The sequence below is a fragment of the Drosophila biarmipes genome, chromosome X (assembly GCF_025231255.1).
Source record: "Drosophila biarmipes strain raj3 chromosome X, RU_DBia_V1.1, whole genome shotgun sequence".
Taxonomy (NCBI): Eukaryota; Metazoa; Arthropoda; class Insecta; order Diptera; family Drosophilidae; genus Drosophila; species Drosophila biarmipes.
Genome location: NC_066611.1, coordinates 26,230,444 through 26,250,361, shown reverse-complemented (window position 1 = coordinate 26,250,361; position 19,918 = coordinate 26,230,444). Strand labels below are relative to the sequence as shown.

The window sequence follows — 19,918 nt, the reverse complement described above, 5'->3', positions numbered from 1 at the left end:
TTCCTTGGGGACGAAGGTCCCTGTGCGCCGCACATTGTAAGCAATCGCTGGAATCGAAATCCACAATCATATCAAGATAGTCAATTTATAGTAATAAAATCTGCGCTTCACTAAACTATAATGCCCAAAGCCCCACGAGGGTATATAAAATCACCTCAAAGACCGCTTATGAGAAGAGAATTCGCGGGTTTTGTCGCACAGGTCGTACGCTGTTTAATCGAATAGTTTCGTTTGGCGGTGTGTGTTTGCCGCGATGTTAATTATGGTTAATGGCTTAAATATATACGTAACAAACCTAAAGCCGAGAATTTAAAGACAGATTTTACCTCCCTTGACTTCCCTGCATTCAATGCCATCAGTTTCTGAAATGACTCCAAGTTTTCTGGGTAATCTGTACCACGAACGATGTCGAAATGTAGGGATAAATGCACAGGACATCTCTCCACACTTTCGAGCTGCCACTCAGGAGTCGCATTACGACGCGGGCCTGAGCACATAATGCAGGGTCACAAATCACGTGCCAGGGGTAGAGTTGTGCACAAGGAAAAAGCGGGTATGCTGTGGGGATTAAATATGATGATGGGGATAGATATGATGACCATTGCCAAAATAAAATATCATTATAAAGCAGATAGAATTGGGCAGCTCCAATAGTTTCATCTAGCTCTTCTTTTGCCTGAAAAGCGGAGAACCCAGCAGGCAGCTCCAGTTCCTTCAGAGTATCAAGTCAGCCGGTGAACCAGTCCCCAAAACGAAGCTGGCAAACTTGTGAGGTACGGAACCCAAAAAAATAAGGCAAATTCGAGCATGGAGGGTCAAGTCGCCAGTAGTCAGTTCTCCGGCAGCCCAGGGAGCAGCATCAGCGGCGAGGCCTCCAAGCTGGGCTTCCTAGCGCGGCTGGACCGCCTGCTCCGCCGCTGGCTGCCCGGGTACAGTTTCATTCGCGGCAAGCGCCGCTCCTCGTCGGAGACCTCGGTGGCCGGCGGATCCTCCCTGGGCAACCGGCGAGCGTACGGACGCAGGGGCAGGCGGGGCGACAGACAGGAGGTCTACCTGGACACGGGCATCGCCAAGTCGGAGTTTTGCGTCCAGCTGGAGACCTTGCTGCGCAACAAGCTGCTTAAGAAGCAGCAGGAGCTGGCCCTGGAACAGCAGGAGAGGAGCCGCGAGAAGGAGCGGGTGCCCAACAGTCCCCTGCAGCACCAGTAGCTCCCCGTTCTTGAGTTCTTTTCCATTTGTATATGTGCATATATATTTTTCATACCATCAATCAAACAATGGCGGCGCTCATTAAAATTAATTAGAAATAATGACCGGCAAAACCGGAGTCTGCCATTAACAAAACGCCTTTCCCCACAAAAGAAGTCCCCCAGGGGAGCCACTGGCATCGGGGACCCTTTTCCGCTTTCCGCTTTCCGCTTCCCTCCAGTTCCTATGTACCTAATGCTAATCAGTCAGCAACAACTTAATCGCTTATAATTGCCAGGAGAGGGCCGCGGTACAAACGGACTGTGAAATACCCTATAGTGCGCATCTGTTTCTGAATGCACGTAATGTACTTGATTAAAAACTCCCATTAAAAACATTTAAGTCCTATGAATACATTATCATTTATTTTTATAATTCCAGGGCAACGGACAATATTGGATAATGGACCCCGTGGAGAGCTACCCAGCGATTTGATTGAGCCACGAGCACAACTCCAGGTGAGTGGGCAACACGGGGAGTGAAAACAGGCGGTCGGCCGCCACTTGAAACATCGACTTGATAGTTGTCGATTGCGATGCCACGGCCCGCACACAACTGTGGGTATTCAGCCTGTTGGAGGGAGACAGCGGGGGTTGTAATGCCGAGAGCCCTTCTAATGTGCACGGCATTACCATAGGGTTGCCCACGCCCCTAGCCCCTGTGTTTCGAGCCACTCACCAAGCCATCTTGGCATTCGAGTCCGTTCCGGGCCGAGACAAAGCTGAAACAAAAACACGCATACGCACTGCAAACCAAACCGTCGGAGCGCACAAGTGTAGCTAACATGTGTGAGTTCGTGGGGGAGGGTGGGTCTAGGGCTAGGAGGCGAGTCCTCAGTCCTCAGGGATGGCATCATAATTTTGCTGGCGAAGCACTTGAGCACTTGACCATTAACGTAACTTTTGTCTACGTAGCCTTCTCAATTGCACTGCTAAAAAACATCACTTCAAACGTGAATATCAAATTGGTGTAGTGTCCATCTGCAATTTGATTATATCTAGTAGTCCTGAGGAATTCACCTCTCCAAATTGATGATAAATTCAAAACAAATAAATAATTGTGCACCACCTGAATTTCTGATTTTAAAAGCAACTTTATGTTGGCCCTCTGATATTTTTGCAAGTGCACAAGTCACATTGTTGACAACTGAGCGCGTTTGATGTGGGGATGATGGCTCGGTGGTCAAGTGGGGTATTCCGGGAACGAACCGCAATCTGCTCGGTTCAGTCATTCCCCGGGGTTTCGGTCCCCTTCCAATATTTCTGTCCTTGTCAATCGGGGATGTCGTACATAAAAGCGGAAATTGTTTAAAGGGAAAAACCGGGAAGGAAAGCCACATCCGTTGCCAGGAGGACCAACAACACAGCTTATATGCCAATTTGTCCCTAAAAAATTTAGAAAGCTGTTGAGTTGAGAAAAATTGATACCGGCGGTGAAGCGAAACCCCTAAAACCAAGTGGTTATGCTTGGAAAACGAAAGCTGTGACAAGGAGCAAGAGCCCCCTAAATAAATACTCCTGGATTCTTTTTAATCATTTTATTCATATTTTCGTTTGTTGGGATTTTTTAATTTTGATTAAAACTGTAAATTGTAAATTACATTAAATTGTTCGTACTATACTTAAAGAATTTCGTATTAGCGAGTATAAGTTGTATTATTTTTTATGCTCTACGGCAGCAGCAATAACTGAGCAAACGTTTCCTAAACAATTAAATTTATTCGAATTACACATTGCAAGTACAAAGTGTAATGAGAGAAAGGGGCAAACATGGGGAGTCAAAAACCTAGGGGTCTATATTTATAAGGATGGGTTCAGTGGGGCCTACAAAACACATTTACCGAGGCGTCTTCAATGATATGTCTTGAAATATATGTACTTGTGCTGTTAAGTTGGAAAAACCCGTGGACTTGGTAGATATAATAGGTTATCTTTACTGGTTACAAGCTAGAAATGGGTTTGATTTCCAATTGGACTTCAGTTGAAAGGTAGATATTGCGATTTAAAATTGGAGTTACACTAGTCGGCATAAGTACTTTGACGAAACAAAAGCTAAGCATACTCGTAACTTGAACTTGCTTCATTTAACAGCAACAAATTTTTTTTCAAAAATGATTTTTTAAATATTTTTTATGATTTTTTGAAAATGTTTAGGCATATGCATATGAGCCATATTTCCCTTTTTCATACACATTTTTTCCGACATTATCACCTTCAAAATATCTTGAAATATACCACGAAGTTCATTTTTGAAAAATTGTTTTTGCAGTTACTATTATTTTTGCTTGGAGAGATTTTTTTATTTAAGAAATTTAAGTTTTCAGGACACAAACAAATTTTTAAAAGTATATTTTCACAAAAAATCGTCCTTTTCAATAAATATCGAATAAGTTAAGAAAAGTATTGTATCATTCAAACGGCATTTTAGTTACCTCTCCATTGATGCCAAAAGTTAAACGTTACTTAACATTTGTTTTGTCAAAATACTTATGCCGACTGGTGTAGATTCATATATCGATGTAAAGTAAATCGTTTACCGGTTAAGTGTTTCGGAATTTGATTATTCAATAGGCTATATTGTATATATTTAATAACCATTTTAATTTGATTAGCTGTGCGTTCTCTCACTTTAAATGTAATAAATTTGATGAGTTATCTTTAATTTGTTTGGCTAATGAAGGTCAATCTATTTCATATCGATTAACTATGGCTTAGAAGTCGAAAAAGTTGATAAGAAAAAAACGATACCCTTCGAGTCTTCGTCGTTCGATTATTGATGAACATCCTTAGCGGTTCATTTTATTGCAGATCGACCGTCCGTGGCTCGAGTATCGGTTTAATTTATTGTTTATTGTAACTTCGACTCGTCTGCAGAATTTCGATCAACTTGGGAATGTAACGAAGTCGATTATCGATTAATCGTAACTGAGAGTCGATTTGGGCGTGGGCAACGGCGATGTGGTATTATCCTCCTCGTCGTCGTTCTCTTGGGAATCTTCCGGTTCCCCCAAAGCGTGAACGAACTCGTAGAAATCGATGCGCCCATCGCCATCCACATCCACCTCCTTGATCATGTCCTCGACTGGATGGAAGATGGGATTAGGGAGTGTTAGAGGTACGACCACAATGAGAACTTACTGTCCTCCTCGTCGAGATCTTCGCCCAGACACTGCAGTACCGCTCGCAAGTCGGATGCTGTGATATATCCGCGATTGTGCTTATCGAAAACGCGGAACGCGTCGCGCAATTCCCGCTCCTCCTGATCGGCAATGGACAGACCAGACTTGTCTTCATATGTCATGTTCGAGAGGATATCAACGAATTCCTCGAAGCTCACGTTCCCATCGCCTGAAAGAAAAACCCGAAATCATCCCAAACCATGTACCTATACTGGGTTTTTAATGATAATGTACTCTTTGTGGTAATATTTGCCTATTTGATTGGTGCCTATGGAAAATCTAATACACATTATATAAAATAAACCTACACAGGAAGTTCTCAGTGCTAACCTATCGACTACTCACCATCCACGTCGATTTCCTGCAGCATCTCCTGCAGTTCCTCGACCCTGGCAAACTGACCCAGCGATCGCATCACAGTGCCCAGCTCCTCCTTGGTGATGCAGCCATCGCCGTCCTTGTCGAACAGCCGGAAGGCCTCGCGGAACTCCCGCATCTGCCCCTTGGAGATGCCTCTGCGCTTGTCCAGGGACTCGCCTTCGAACAGGTCCGCCCCGTCGCCGATGCCCAACTCCAAGTCCGAGGGAGCATAGGATATTTGACGGGTTTTCGTCTTGCGTCTGCTGCGGACACTCAAGGCGGTTCGCGGAGGACGTCGACCTCCGTGATTCGAGGACTGCTCTTGGTCGTCGTAGGACTCCTCCTCGCCGTCGTCCTCCTCCTCCTCGTCGTAGTCGAAGTCTTCCAGGTCCTCCTCCTGCAGGTTGTTCTGTGCGTGGCTGACCCGCGTGCTGCTCCGCTGAGCCACCTTCATGCCCTCGCAGGAGCTGGAGTCCGTGTCCGCATCTGCATCCGCCTGTTCCAGATGCGCAGTGGCAGCACTTCGTTGTGGTTGCTTTTCCTGGGGGGCCGTTAGTTTCTTTCGCGGCCTCTGACGTCGCTGCTCTGTTGATGGATGCTGTTCCCTGCCCAGATGGTGGCCACTATCCACTGCCGGTTCGACCTGATCCTGCTCCGCATGGTTTTCCTGATCCTCCCCCTCGGCGCCATCTGCTGACGTCTGCTCCTCGTCGGGTTCATCGCCACTCACCGCGTTCCTCGTCTGTACAGAAAATAGAAAAATTTCAAAAAATTTTGCAACAAAATATTACTGATTCCAGACTTGAGAAATGTAAAATTACTACAGGCAACGCTTTCCTTTCTCTGGCATATTTATTTTGATATAAACTAGATTATTTTTTAGAGAGTACTTGGCAAATAATGTTTTTAATAAGAGAAAAGTACAAATGGAACGAACATTCATAGTTTGTAATAGGAAGTATTGTATTCCAAAACTCTGCTCATTTACTCAATTTATTGCATTCAAGTTTATTGCGAAATGAGGCTGATGGAGGAGCCATATAAAACCCACTCACCATTAGCTGCCGGAACTCGCGGGCGATGGTTGAACCAGTTAAAAATTTATTAACTGCCGTGAAAAGCCGTTTTCCTTCCAATGTGGCGGCCTTCCTCCCGCTTCAGGGGATCTGCGGCAAAGAATCCTGCTGCTCCTCCTGACAGGCACTCCTCCTACGCTGGCAACCGCTTTCGGTTCACGGGATATGCAAATTCCAAATCGAACGCCGCTGAAAAAGGGGGAGAGCGGGGGACATATGTTAATTAAGCAATTAAGGATGGAAAGCCATTTGCATAGTGGACACGTCCGCAAATGTCGGCACCAAAGAGCCAACGTGTCCGAGCCCATTCACACAGGGAGAAATATTAAGGCCTTTCACACATCTACGTATATTTTATATATTGATGTCAGGGAAATGATCACGATAATATTTGTGCAACTTCATCTATGGGTGTGCAAGTCTGACCGATGACCATTGGAGTCTGTGAACGAGTATGGCAATCTAAACACATATTTTAAGGATTCACTCTTGAAAAGCAAAGTGGGGACCCGTAAATTTAGGCGCACTCAAGCCGATATGGAGCTGTTTTTTGCTGTGCATCTGAGGCCACCGCCATGCACGCGGAAATCCACAGCCGCTCAAAATCCCTGCAGCGCAGCTGACTGAATGGTATAATCAGTCTAATAATCCGGTTGATTGACATTCATTCATGTCACCATTGGAGGCCAAAGGAGTGAGCGCGACAATAAAAGCATCAATTGCCTGTCAGCGTTCCGGGAAAAAGCAGACACAGTCGCCGCAAAAGCGAAAAATATGACTGCATGTTTGGACTAAATTAACTTGGGCTGGCCTCAATCAGTATTGATTCTGTGGGATTTTCAGTTTTTTTGGCACCTTCCACTACTGCCCGGTAGTAACTATTCCAAGCTACAGTTTCTTCTCGATACTGTGCCATTCACAGTAATTGGTGGGACACATCAAGTTATGCCTGAAAGGAGCTGCTCGGAACCCAAAAAGGGCCTCTTATTCTTTCAAATGTTCTAGATCCAAATGGATACGCAAGTGCACATGGGTCATTGATCTGATCTGATCATTCTGACTTTGGTTTGGCTCCTGCTCCCGTACTCTCCTGCACAGCACCTCATAGATCCTCTCGAAGGTGTCAGTTACCTCAAAGGCGTTTTTGCGTCCTTCAGGCAGCACGAGCAAATCAGTTCTGAAACCTTGGCAGTCTCCTAACTGAATTCCAGTGCAATTGGTTTTCACTTCGGCATTGAAATGCCCGACCCGTGCTGCGTATCAAAAAGGTGATCATGTTTTCCGTAAGCTCCAAGCACGGCATACTGACGCGTCCATCGCTCTGAAACTTGAAGTAGATTTCTACCCTTTTTATATGTCAATCAAAATCTGCTGTGCCTGCACATTACGTTCTTTTGTGCCTTACTTGGCGAAAAGCCCAACATTTGTGATGAGTCTTCCACTTTAAAGGTCAGGCAGGCCAGAACGGATCTAACCTAGTTCTGGAGCTTATTTAGCCTCTCTCTAATGCTGTTTGTAGTTTCACTTGCGGAATTGTAATTATATTAGTTTTGTTTTACTTTGGGCTCTCGGTTAGTTCCTGGCATTTCACGGGAGATAAACTAAAACTAGAAGTAAAGAAGATGGTTTGCCACAATTAACATTTTCCATGCCCCATCTGCAGACCTTTTTCAAAATTAAAGTCCGCTTAGTGGAGGCGCTCAGATGAAATTTAAATAATTTCACCGGCTTCGTGAGAGAGGAGCGAAAGCGGCCAAGGCGCTTAACGCCGGGGATGGCGAAAAGGATGGGAAATCCGATTATCGCTGTGGCCAGGAAGGGACATCCCCGGACAGCCGGGGGAGTCCTCTTTGGAGGCATTGCTCCGATCCTCCTTCGCGCTTTAAAATTGCATTTCGATGGTCTGCCCGTGACTGTTTCTGCACCTGGGGTTGGCTGTGAGCGGCGTTTTTAGCATATTTTTTCATTTCGAGGAGGCACAGCACAGATGGCCAGGAAGGACGTGGCCAGGATGGGAGGCGAAGCCACATACGGGTGAAAACCGCAATAAAAATGCCCGAAGGGAAGTGCCAAGGCGAGAACAAGGACACCCCAGGTGGCCAAGGACATTTGACAGCACACTGCCAGCATTTTCACATTTATATAAAGGTTCCTTTGCATACGGTTCAGACGCTTCGTCCTGCTCAAATGCTTCGCCTTGCGCAGGTACGCATATTTAATTAACGTGTAGCATTAACTTGTCCATTAAGACGAAGGGTAGCCCGTGGAACAAAGGCTGCAAAACTGCAATAGAGGCGGGGAAAGCTCGAAAAGCCATTTGCATGCAGACAATGATCCGTCCTTGGCGTCCCCAGAATGAACACCATGAAAACCATCGGCAAAGAATGAGTGAAACCCATTGCTCGAGGGAAAGCACAGCTGAACCTTAGAAATGCCTTGTACCTACATTCCCGGTAGAAACCATTGCCGTTCCTTGTTAGAATTGAAATACAACAATCACTTTTGGGCCGGCAGAGAACATTGTCTTCCTTGTCACATCTAAAATATTACAACCATCGCTTCTGGGACAACAGTTCCCATTCTGCTCATTCTGCTCAGTGTGTCCCTTGTTCTCCATTCCGTAGCGTGGCTTGGCGTCCCCAGAATGAACATCATGAAAACCATCGGCAAAGAATGATGAAACCCGCTGCACGAGGGAAAGCACTGCTGGACCTGAGGAACGTCTTGTACCTACATTCCCGCTAGAGAACACTGCCTTCCTTGTTACATTTTAAACATAACAATCGCTTTTGGGACGGTGAGAACATTGCCTTTCCTTTGCCATTTGAAATATTATAACAATCACTTTTGGGACAGCAGTTCCCATTCTGCCCAGTGTGTCCCTTGTTCTCTATTCCGTAGCGTGCCTTCTCTGGCTTTTGCATTGCTCTACAGTCGCGTGCAAAGTTTCTGACACGGAATAAATGAAGACACCACTTTCACCCCCGTGCCTCGCTCTTTAGCTCGCCCACTTTCCCCGCCACCGCTGACATTTCATCCCGCCAGGCGACAACTGCGTGGCTCGGCATAACTTACTCGGTGTCCGCCGGTTGGACCTCCTCGGCGAGGAGGTTCAAGTGGGAGCCCAGACTTCTGAGCCCGCCTTGCGCGGGAAGGAGGAGCCGGAGTCTTCCGAGCGGCTGACCAACGTTTGTCAGCGAAAGTAAACACCATTCTCAAAGGTTTAATAGGCTTAAGCGCAGATGAGAAGCGGTCTAGTGGGGATTTGGCGATTGACCGAAAATATGTACGTGCAGAGTAAGCCTTAGGGCTTCCACGCTGAAAAATTAAATTCTAAATTCCCCTGTAAATTGTAAATGACGCGGACCACCCCCACCCACTTTGACCGTTTGTGGCAAACATTTAAGCACTTCGTCGACAGCGAGAAACAGAAACCACACAATGTGTGCGGCGCGCATTTTATTGTTTAATTTAAATTGTTGGCCGTGGAAAATGAGGGGCGCGTGGTAGGCGGTGAGGGGCATGTGGCGGCGTAATAACCGCGCGACCGCAGTCCGTAAATGGATAACAACGCCCCCATGCAATCAATTAGGGCGAACGAGGCAAAAAGGAATATCGCTTGCAGGCTCCGAAGCTCGTCCTGCAGTTTTCCCTTGGCCCTTCGGGCGAAATTGTCATACGCTGCGTATGCGTTATATTTGCATTCCAATGAAAGCGAGGGCTCCTGCCTGTGCAGGGTGGGGAGGTGGGTGCTGAGGTATGTGTGGGACACGGTGGGGCACGGTGCGGCACGGTGGCCACGAACATACATTTCGTACATAAAAGAGGCACAAAAAGTTCACGCATAAAGCAAGCGAAAGCAAACAAAATAAAGCAAACCAAAGCGAAGTCGCTTTGCTCCTGGCCTTTCCTTGCCTCTCCTGTTCCCCTCATTTCTCCTGCACGTAAATATTTCTTTGGCAATAAAAAATTTAACAACGCCAAAAAGCCACAAAAGGCGGGGAACGGGCAAATCAAACAAAGCCATTTGCGATGTGTATCGAGTCCAATATCGAAAATACCGATTGCACCTGTATCATGCCGATAAAGTTGATCAGTTGAAGATTCCCAGATTGTTATTGGCCGACTGAGAGCATCCCACCGAGTATGTTTTAAAATGGAAATAGTTTTGAAATACTCGATAAACGCTGCCTTGCAAGGTCGAAATTTCTGAAGAATTCGCTTGCAATTTTGTATGGGAACAACATCAAGCTGGAGAGGTTCCAATTCGACAAGTACCATCCACCGTAGTTTCTCCGATTCTTCGCTTATCTCCACTTTACTGGCCCCATTCATTGGCTTACCTTACTCCGCCGCTTCGTTGCCTCGCTCCTTAAATAATTTATTTGCCACAAGCCGCTTGCCGCGTGTGCAAAAAGACCAACTAAAGTGCTATGAATATGCATGTTAATCAAGTGGCGAGGTTGTGGTCCACCCATGTGAGCCCTTGCCTAGCACGCAGGGCCCACCCTAACGCCGATTCCCTGCAACAGGACCTATTAGCTGGGATGAGTGTACAGAACTTAGCATACTTTTCAGGGCTCCTCTTGGCTGGGCTGACAACTGAGAAACTCGGAAGGCCAACATTCGAAAGTCGCCCAAAAGTATTCGAATACGTAAGGAAACAACTTGTGTTCCACAAACTTGTTACCATTGTTCTAGGGTTGGCCAGATCACTTTTTATATTTCCGACTTCACAAAACGTAATATAATATGCTAAATGGCATAGAAAGTCAGTTATTGGAAATTCGGCACTTTGACTTTCAAAATAGCCAAGTTAGCTATCCAAACTACTTATTCTGTCCACTTTCGTTCTCCTCTTTGCCAAGTTCGTTAGTCTCAGAGCCCGCATTCACTCTTGTCTGTTTGTGGCATTTGCATACGGCTTATGAGCCGTGTGACCAGGTCCAATCCCATCGCCCCCTTTCCCCGTGGAATGGCAATAAATGTGACTTGACTTGCAGCCGCAATTGGCCAGAAACTTGACCACCAGGGCCCCAAACTTCCGTCTCCCGAACGTTTCCCCAAGGAAAATGGTCAAAGAAGAGGCACTGAGAGGGAAATTCAATTGATTCAAAGCAGGACTTTCGGAATGCGCAAACAATTAGCCCCAAAGGCGAAAGTTTCGGCCCAAAAAAGTTTGCCGCAGCTGCTCGTCGACTGCCATATCAGAAACTTGGCCTTTGTGGTGGCTGCGCAAAATTGGGGGAAAATCACGCGGAAAGTTAAGCAACACCGGAAAATTGCACCATTCCCTGGGCCCAGCTTGAAAAATGGCTTCGATCAGCGGTCCGCTTTACGTCCCCACTTCCACATAAATTATACTTTTGTTGGCTTACTTTTTAATAAAAGTTAAACCGCAGAACTGGCCTGCCTTTCCAGTGGATTGTCGTTTCTTAGGCATAACTTTTCCTGTCTTAATTTGTGTACAATCAAAACAAATACCTCCTGTAATGTGTGTAATTTTAAGTTACATTTTAGCCATACCGTGCTTAGAACGTGTAGCCCCCAATAACTATTAAATCCAGGCTAAGTAAGGTAAGTTTTGCTCAGCCCGATCCTTAATTGTTCTCTGTGACTCGAACCCAACATTTATTTAAATCTTTAACAAAATAGTAAACTTTTCTTTGGCACAACGTAGAGACCTTTAAAAGAATATAAAATTCATTCATTCGCAATGTGGAAATCTTACAATAACCTTTTTGCATGGCAATGTTTTCGAGAGGAAAGCTTCAAAAAACACTTTGGCACGACGCGGGGATTATTAAAAAACAAAATTTCATTCATTCCCAACGTGGAGATCTTCCGACAAATTCTTATCACTATAGCCTTTTTGCATGGCAATGTTTTTCGAGTGGAGTTTATGAAGGTTTTTGGTAATGAGTTAGAGTTTTTTTACAATGCGTTCCAACGCCTCCATATTCTTCGGGGTAAACATGAAACGAGGAAAATAATTTTCAAAAAATTAAAAACAATACAAATTAAAGAAACAGGTGGGAAAATAGTTTCTTTGGCATCGCGAACCAACACGGGAGTATCGGGTATGAATGGCCACCCCAATTGGTTGAACTGTTGAATTGTTTCTTGAAAGCCCGAAAACCAGCCGACCAATTCAATAATCCAGCCACTTTAATATGCGGGGAGAATCATAGCCATTTGCTCTTTTGGGTCGCGACCACTTACTCTTTCCATTTCGAAACGGTTCTGGACCAGGTCGGTGATCTCCTCGCTCATCGACGACCAAGTCATCCAGTCATCCCTGAGCGGATTCCGGAGCTCGTCCTCGATTTCCTCCATGGTCATGATTTTGGAGCTGTCGAATGCCCCGTTTAAAAGCGGTTCCTGCTCCCCAGGCTGCTTTGGATCGGCATCAGAGTGACAGCGTTGACTCGGGACTGTCCTCGGCTTGTTCCTCGAACCGAGCTTAATCACCTCCCCCGAAGCCAGTAACTCCTCGATTTTCCTCAGTGGCGAATGCCTCATGGCTTCTTTTTGGATGGGCTTCAGAACACTTCGGATATGTGGGTGTTTGTTGGGTTTAAAAATATAGCTCTTTGGCTTTAAAATCAGAAGCCCCGCTGAGTTCCCTTTAGCATTAGTTACATTCCCGTGGGACAATGATGGGCCGACTTTCACCTGAAGTGGTAGTTTTGTAGGTTCTAGAAAGGGCCCCCCACTCTGACCCACACCACACAGGCCCCCGGAGGACGATTGCTCATCGACTTCCATCGGGTGTGGGTGCAGATCCGAAAAGTCTTTGATGGGCCTTAAAGCTAGTTCTCTAAAGTCAGAAACAGTTCCGAGGGCCGATGACTGCTCGAAAGCTTTTAGCGAGAGCAGATGTTCTTGCCGAGGTCCTCGAATTGGCCTGGGAAATTAACCTCAAAATCAATTAAATTCCGGGGGCCGATGACTACTCGACTTACGTCAGTGGCGGAGGTTGACTCCGAGGTTCTTGAACAGGCCCGTGAACACCATTCTGAGGTGGGAAGGGATAAGGAACTTGGTTGGCAGAGCTTGGAATTCGCGGAAGCACCCTGTAAGCACCAGTCAGAGGATCTTTGACTAGGTTCAAAACAGCCTTGGGCTTTTGGTTCTCGTCTGGCAGGCGCTTGTAGTTTCCGTCCGGCAACTGTTTGAAAAATGCCAGACTCATTTTGAAGCTACAAAGAAAGTAAGAACAAAAGTAAAAATAAACGTGTGCGGATGACGAAATAAGGATGTCTTTTGGAATGGTCAAATGGGAGTCAAATAAGGAGTTAACGAAACAATAAGGAACTCTGAGAAAAAGACAGCTTCGCCTTCCTCCATCACAAACTACTCGGGAGTAAGCTGATTGTGGAAGGTGCTGCCAGCCTTGAGTAACCCCAGATCCCGCATGGGAATCTGATCTTATTCGAATACCCATCAGCTTAAGTTGCGAAATCAATTTATACTTAATCATAGCACACATACACCTTAAATGTAAGAACCCTTTTAGGGTGAGGCACCTCTTAACCTTTTCACGTTAACTGGTGGTTAGTCCCTGCCACTCTTTCAATATATCCACGAAATCCATTACCCCGCGCTCAGAATCAGCGTTTGAGGCGGGACAAGACGCAGGGCATTTCGAAATCGTCGGTGTGCCTCCCGTGCATATGCATACGTACTCGTGTGTGGAGTGGCCCGCCCTGTTTTCCCAGAAACGCCGCCCCTTGACCCCCTCCACCGTTAGTGCCTTACAATTTAGATGTTCATCCCCCGACGTTGCTCCTTGTTTTGTTGGTTTTTCTGTAGCTGTTGCTTTCACGGCGCCGTTTTTGTACTTTTTGTTCTGGAAAGACTGACTTAAGCCTTCATCCGAGCTCTTTTTTGCGAAGCCCCGGCCTCGACACCTAACCCCCAGCCCCCAGCCCCCGCTTTTTTCCGGGCCAAATTTACATTTGGTTCGCTGCATCTATTTTACGTATTCATCGCGTACATTTACATGCGTTTTATTATCTTCTCCGCTCGCAACTTGTTATTTGGTGCGCTTACATATTCAAAGGTTTACATTTTAGCCCAGAGGTTCGCCTGGCCCATGCCTTCGAGAGCCCCACCAGCCCCACTAACCGGATGTCCCTGGGTCCCTTTTAAGGGGGCGTCGTCTGCCATTGTGGCTTATTTTAATATCAACATATTTATGACGTGTTTGGGCGCAGGGAAAGACAGGCGAGGGACGTGTGGCTCAAGGCCCGTAATCGGTGTGACAGCTTCATGGGGAAGGCGCAAAGTTCGGGGAAAAATGATTGTAACCACCATAACTCAGTTGTCTTCGGAGGATATTCTCGAAAACGTCTATTGGACCTGGGGAGCAGGGACTGAGCAGAGTTCCGTGGAGGAGCTGGTTCGCTTGGGCTTTCACACAATTTGTTTGTTTCTTATCAAGAATTAGTTCGTTAGTTGTCTATGTACTCGTATGTTCCCAACGGCCGAGTCACTCACGGTCAAGCCCTTTTGTCTCACACATCCCTCTGCGAACGCAGACATTGTTTTGCCCAGTTTCACCCAAGCAACCTGCGGCTGGTTTTTGGCTCTGGCCAACTTCAAGCCCTCTTCAAACTATCCGGCCCATCTGCGACTCCATTATTCATGCCAACAGGTGAGCAGCCGGCCCGAAATGTCAAGTGGCCATTGCTTATGCATGTAAATCTCCAAATCCCCGAGTGCAGTCCCTTGGCAGCGCCTTTTGTCTCTGCTCGCCCTGGCTGTCGCCGCCCCTCATAAATTATAAACAAGGAATTTCCATTTCCACGCCAAGTGGCTGACAACTTGTGACCTGACCCTCCCCCACTCGCCTGCAGCCGAGTGACTGGCTGACTGATGAGCAACTAGAACTGCGGAACACCTGACACACCGGGCACCGGGGTACTGGGGCTGGGAGGCTGGCAGGCTGGGAGCCTGGGTCCCTGGGAGTCGGAAACTGGCGACGGAAACGGGCCATTAGGAGGCCATCGACAATCCACTTCCCTGTCATCAGCTCCGACCTCATCGAGCGAGCCAATTAATTTACGCTCGCCTCAAAATTAACAAGGATGCGAAGATGATGGCTGCTGTGTGCGATGGGCAACCGTTGTGGCCGGAATTTCGGGCCTGGCATTGTGCCATGCCCGGCATGCCCGGCATGCCAGGCTGGATGAGTGAGTGTGCTGTGTGCCATGGGCTCGGATATTTGGATATCGTGTGTTTTGCTGATGCATCTTGATGGGAGAGCAGCAGTTTACGGCAGCCAATAAATAATCGGGAGCTGGGTGCCTGGCAAATGGCTGCAAATTTGCCAATTTTCCCAATCCCCCGGTTCCTAAGGCGCAACAAGCTGATTTTTATGCAGCAAGGCGATACTGTGAGGATAAGAGAACAATTATACGCCTGCCAAGATATTGCGAGAGGTAGTGGCTAGTTGGGGAAGTTGCGGAGGGACAGAGCCCTGAAAATAGAACACGGGTCTTAAATTCACTCCAAACTGAATCCACTCTTGGGGGACGAGGACGGGGCTCCTCCACTGAAGCTAATTAAGGCAGATAGGTTCTGCCTTGGCCATTTTAAGACCTCTGGCTGGGTAATGCCGTGGGATAAATCCCCCCGCCCCCACTTCTGGCCTGCTTTCCGAAGGTAACCACTTGGATTACACTTGCCGAAAAATATGTTTTATGTGCGCGTCCTTGTCGCTGTCGCTGTCGCTCTGCCGGTTGCTTTTGGCCCTTTTCGTTCTGCATTTCTTTGTCGCCGTCGGTTATTGTTGCCAGTTTCCCAAACAATGCAGCCCCCAAAAGGACAACATGAAACATGGCGAGTCCTTGTGCGGTGCGGTGGGTGCAGAGGGCCGTGGGTGGTGTACACGAGTAAGGACAAGCAAGGCCACCATCAAGCGCCCCGTTAAGGGATACTTGTCATTGTGGTGCACTTTTTGAGCCCTCCACTCGGAAGCCACTCACCTGAACACGGGCGAGGAAATGGGAAACAGCTTATTGCATAACCCACAAGCGGGCCTATGTCGCCTGGCCGGGATTAGGCCAACCCACAAATACACGTAGGTGCCCTGAGAGCACTAAGCAAACCCCAAAAATAGAAAAACTAGAAACGAACAGATGATACTCGGAAATCTAGAGGACCTTAGTTTAGATACGTATTATGCTGGGCTGGGTCTTTAGCTGCCTATGTGGCTCCTGGATTGAAGTAGTACGTACTCCCAAATATTTGCCCCTGGAAATGCCTTAGATAAGCTCGGCAAGAAACCCTTCCGGAAGCCCTAAAAGACAGCCTCGAGACATTCCATCTTCTTTCTCCAGTGCCAGCATCCCATTCAACCTTTGCCGTCCCCATCGGTGGTTCTGGCCGACTTTATTGCGGAATTCTCGGGCTAGATCTGGGAGAAGCTCTCGACTGAATCGAGTTGATTACGGAAATGAGGGGCGGAAGAGCGGAGGGCGTGGCAGGAAGAGGACAGCAAAAGTTCCCTCGCTGCATTGGCAAACTTTTCGCACCAAAAGATTTTCGCAAACTGCAAATTCTTCCACTTTGCTGCCTTGCGATGCATTCAAGTGAAATATGCCATATACTTCCGTGTGCCTTTTTGCGCCAATGTGTGCGAGCTCACACAGCCGCACTCACACGCCGGCAAGTTGCAGCGTGATCCAATTCATTAAATGAAAATTATATTTTATGATTTAAATTGCATTTTCAGGCAGCCGGCATATGCTTGCGCGGGCTTACACTGAGACAAAAGCCCATTTCTGTTCGAGTTGATGAAAAACGAGCATCCGAACCAACCATTCTCCTCCGGATATGAGCCCCGTGAAGACCAAGTCAAATCCCAAGACGGGTCGCATTGCGGTTCTTCGCAGGAGCTCAAGGCCACTGAACCCGGAGTCTCCTGGGAGTCGACGTTTCCTCCTTCTTCTTTCAACGAGGATGCACGGGAAATTTGAGGACCGCCGTACTCACAATCCCTCTTCGCCCCTTCCCTTTGGCCCAAAACATAATTTGGCGGAAGTCCTACTTTTGTTTCGGGCGCGTAGAGTCAATGCGGAAGCAGCCGAAATAAGGAGTGAATGAGAGGCCGAAGAGGGGAGAGGTTTGGAAAATGGAAAATGGGGAAACACTTTCAACTTGCTAGCTCGTTTGAGAGGGTGCTGCTCTGCGGCGGGCGCTGTTAGGAACTTAGGTTGGGCGCATGCAGGTGGCGATGCAGCAGCCCAGGAAACCCGGAAATCGGGAGAGCACTAGCATATGTACCTCCGGAGATCGCCTCCGATTCCAGGGCAATCCTCCGTCATCTTTCGCCCGCTTGATTAATGATTCGTCCGCACATTCAGCTGCTCAGCTATTTGTTTGGCTGTTTGTGTAATTGCTTTCGACCGGCGGAGCTGTGTCCCCACTTCCGTTCCGGTGACAACTCTCGAAGGGCTCCGCCATTTCTCTAATTGCTTCCGTTTGGCTGCACTTGCAGCCGCCCACCGCCCGCCGCCCCACTTAATCGCTTAACTTTGGCGTCAACAAGGCTGCACTCCACTCCCAATTACATAATCCCAGGCGAATGGCCCAGTGCCTCCTTATTTCCGCCTTGTGCTCCCGTTTTCCCGCGCTGCCTTGCGCTCTCCTCGAGTGCCGGCGACCCCAAAAAGCGTGCTACACATTTTGACAGACTGACAGCTGGGGCCAGCGAGGGCGCAAGGGGCGCACGGGGCGTGGCCGGGACAGGGGATACATCCGAAATCTAGAGTCCGGAGACAGTTCCGGGCAGAGATGAGCGCGTGGTTCTGGACGCCTAAAGAAGGGTAATATGCCAGTACCAGGCATAGTTCTAAAAAGTGCATTTCATATGACTTGTGGCTGCCCCAACTTGATCTCCAACTCAGGTGGTTTGTCACGAGACCTTCCTGTAATTGAGCACCCGTTTGGGTACTTATTTGTTTACGAAGTGCTCTGCAGAAGACCTTTTGAAGGGGAATAGACTTTTTGAACTTTTTGCTTCTTTGCTTCTTTTTTGAACCCGGCAACAGCTTTCGGCCAAGTGGAGTCCCGGCCTGCGATTAACGCAACAAGACTTGCGGCCCTCCCTCGCTCCCTTGGCCCGCCTCCGCGATTGTATTCGGCGTAATTCTTAATTAGCCCTCTCCCCCGCTGCGCCTTGGACCGGGCTAATTGCCTTCCCTTCTCCCGAGGCACGTGGACATGTGGCCGAGGAGCAGCGATTTTTAATTTAATAAAATTCGCCGCACTCCCTGACTGACCAGGGCGCGGAAGCTGGTGTGCACAGCCCGAAAACAGCTCTGTTTGTCACTCCTGCTGTCTTGGTACTAGAACCAGTAACCTGACTTTTTGACTGGCTCTAGGAACACAGTAAACATGTATTCTGGTGTGTTCTTTTTCCGGGGTAGTGGGCGGGAGCTTCCTGGGGCGGGGCGGGGCGTCAATAATTCATATGAGTCGCCCGGAGCCATGTGATTTTCCATTTATCCGGTGGCGTTTCATCTGCAGCCCGCTTGTCGATACATTTCCATATTTGCATTTCGGTCTTGGTTTCTCCTGGAACTCGGCGATTCCCCTTGAAATATTGCCCCTGACATTTGAGCTTGGTTAAATTTGAATATCTGATCTGAAGGGGCATGACCCAGGGGCGGAAACAGTGGGCCTTCCAAAGCGCCGAAAAACAAACCAGGGTCTGAGCACTGAGAAACAATTCGTGGTTCGATTGCTACATTTCCCCGCTTTAACTTGTGTCTTATCGAAGTTGTGTTGTTCAAGTACGTCCTCGAACGCCTTTCCAAGTCCCCCGATCCGGCTTAAGCCAATTAAACAAGTTTAAAACTCAGCTTGTGGGCGCTGAATCGAAGCTAAACTCTGTGAATCATCATTATTACGCTGTTTGCGCAGCCAAAAAGTGGGTGGTAACATCTTAAGGAGCTTATGCTGGCGGCGGCATCCCCTTCTCGCAGGATACTCTAGCATGTTCGAACACTTGCGGCTTCGATTGTTTGCAATTTTAGGTTATTGTAGGTTATCTAAAATAAGATCTGCTCTAGGAGGGAAACATGTCTGCGCTTGCACGATATTTCAGAGACAGCACTGGGCACATAAGGCGGAATCTGTAGGGGAACAACTTGCTGCTCCTGTGCACAGGTGAGTAGGTTCTTTGTTGTGTTGGGTCGGGGTAGCCGTCTCCCGAGCGAGCTCAGGTGCTCGACCATGCCACACACGCGGTTTCCAGGGTACAGTCTGCCAGCTAGGACAAACGGGGATCTCGCGACGGGACTTTCGGAACTCCCAGGAGTGGGTCCAGGCGAGCGGAGCGGAGGGGCTGACGACCGGTAACAAGGACAACTGCCAGAGACTCCTTCCCGCTCGCACACACGCACACGCTGCATACTTACTTACTCTTGTATTGTGCTTTTCTAGCGATCTCGTGGCTTAGGTCATCTTGGGACTCCCGCTTTTGATTGGGAAGTCGTGTCGGTTGGGTCCTGCAAAGTAAAAATAAGGTTATTTTCTTGCTCTTGTGTGTTCTGAGTCGAGTAAGGCAAAACAATGGCCGCCGTCTTGCTCTATAAATGAATAGGCTATCTTTGGCGTCAGTTTTGCAGGTATGGCGGAAACTGATTCGTCTGAAAGGCTCGACTGTGTCACATTCGCGATTTCCGGAGTAGGGTGTCAGATAGGGAATCGGGGATCTCCGAAGATCAAAGCTCTCGGAAGTGCGAGTTCCGGAATTCCCGGAAACCGAACTGGCCCAACAGGACTTGGAGCAGGGCCTGCGAACAGCGGATGGGCGAAGAGTGCAGCTGGCTCTTCCCTCTCGCACACACACACGCACATTCACTCGAAAAAAAAGAATTTCCTGGGCTTGTTTGTTTGGCTTACACGCAAGTTGGCAATCCAGTGCTTTTCGGTACGAAACTCGGACAAACTCAGACGTGCTGGATTTTTCCGCAACTTCCGCTTCCAGGCGCGGCGAATCGGCACACAACTAACTGTGAAGCAATGGGCGCCAGGCTAGAGG

At 47.9% G+C, this 19,918-nt stretch overlaps 2 protein-coding genes across 7 annotated transcripts; one reads left to right on the top strand and one right to left on the bottom strand.

Annotated features, from left to right (window-relative positions):
* Nucleotides 1-729: 729 nt before the first annotated feature.
* On the top strand, nt 730-1,310 carry LOC108024119 (uncharacterized). Its single transcript, XM_017093900.3, has one exon. It carries the CDS (start codon nt 808-810, stop codon nt 1,207-1,209), a length of 402 nt encoding a protein of 133 aa, XP_016949389.1. The 5' UTR covers nt 730-807; the 3' UTR covers nt 1,210-1,310.
* Nucleotides 1,311-2,770: 1,460 nt separating this feature from the next.
* LOC108024236 (calcium-binding protein 4) lies at nt 2,771-19,894 on the bottom strand. 6 transcript variants are annotated; one of them, XM_017094111.3, is made up of 8 exons: nt 19,780-19,894; nt 19,293-19,382; nt 12,828-13,064; nt 12,085-12,769; nt 5,842-6,051; nt 4,772-5,528; nt 4,386-4,595; nt 2,771-4,329 (listed from the first exon to the last, which is right to left on the bottom strand). In XM_017094111.3, exons 5-8 carry the CDS (start codon nt 5,842-5,844, stop codon nt 4,163-4,165), a joined length of 1,137 nt encoding a protein of 378 aa, XP_016949600.1. In that variant the 5' UTR covers nt 5,845-6,051; nt 12,085-12,769; nt 12,828-13,064; nt 19,293-19,382; nt 19,780-19,894; the 3' UTR covers nt 2,771-4,162. The 6 variants fall into 6 exon arrangements, with proteins under 6 accessions (XP_016949600.1, XP_016949599.1, XP_016949602.1 ...); XM_017094110.3 differs by having other exon boundaries at nt 19,297-19,382; XM_017094113.3 differs by lacking the exons at nt 12,085-12,769; nt 12,828-13,064.
* Between the last annotated feature and the right edge of the window lie 24 nt (nt 19,895-19,918).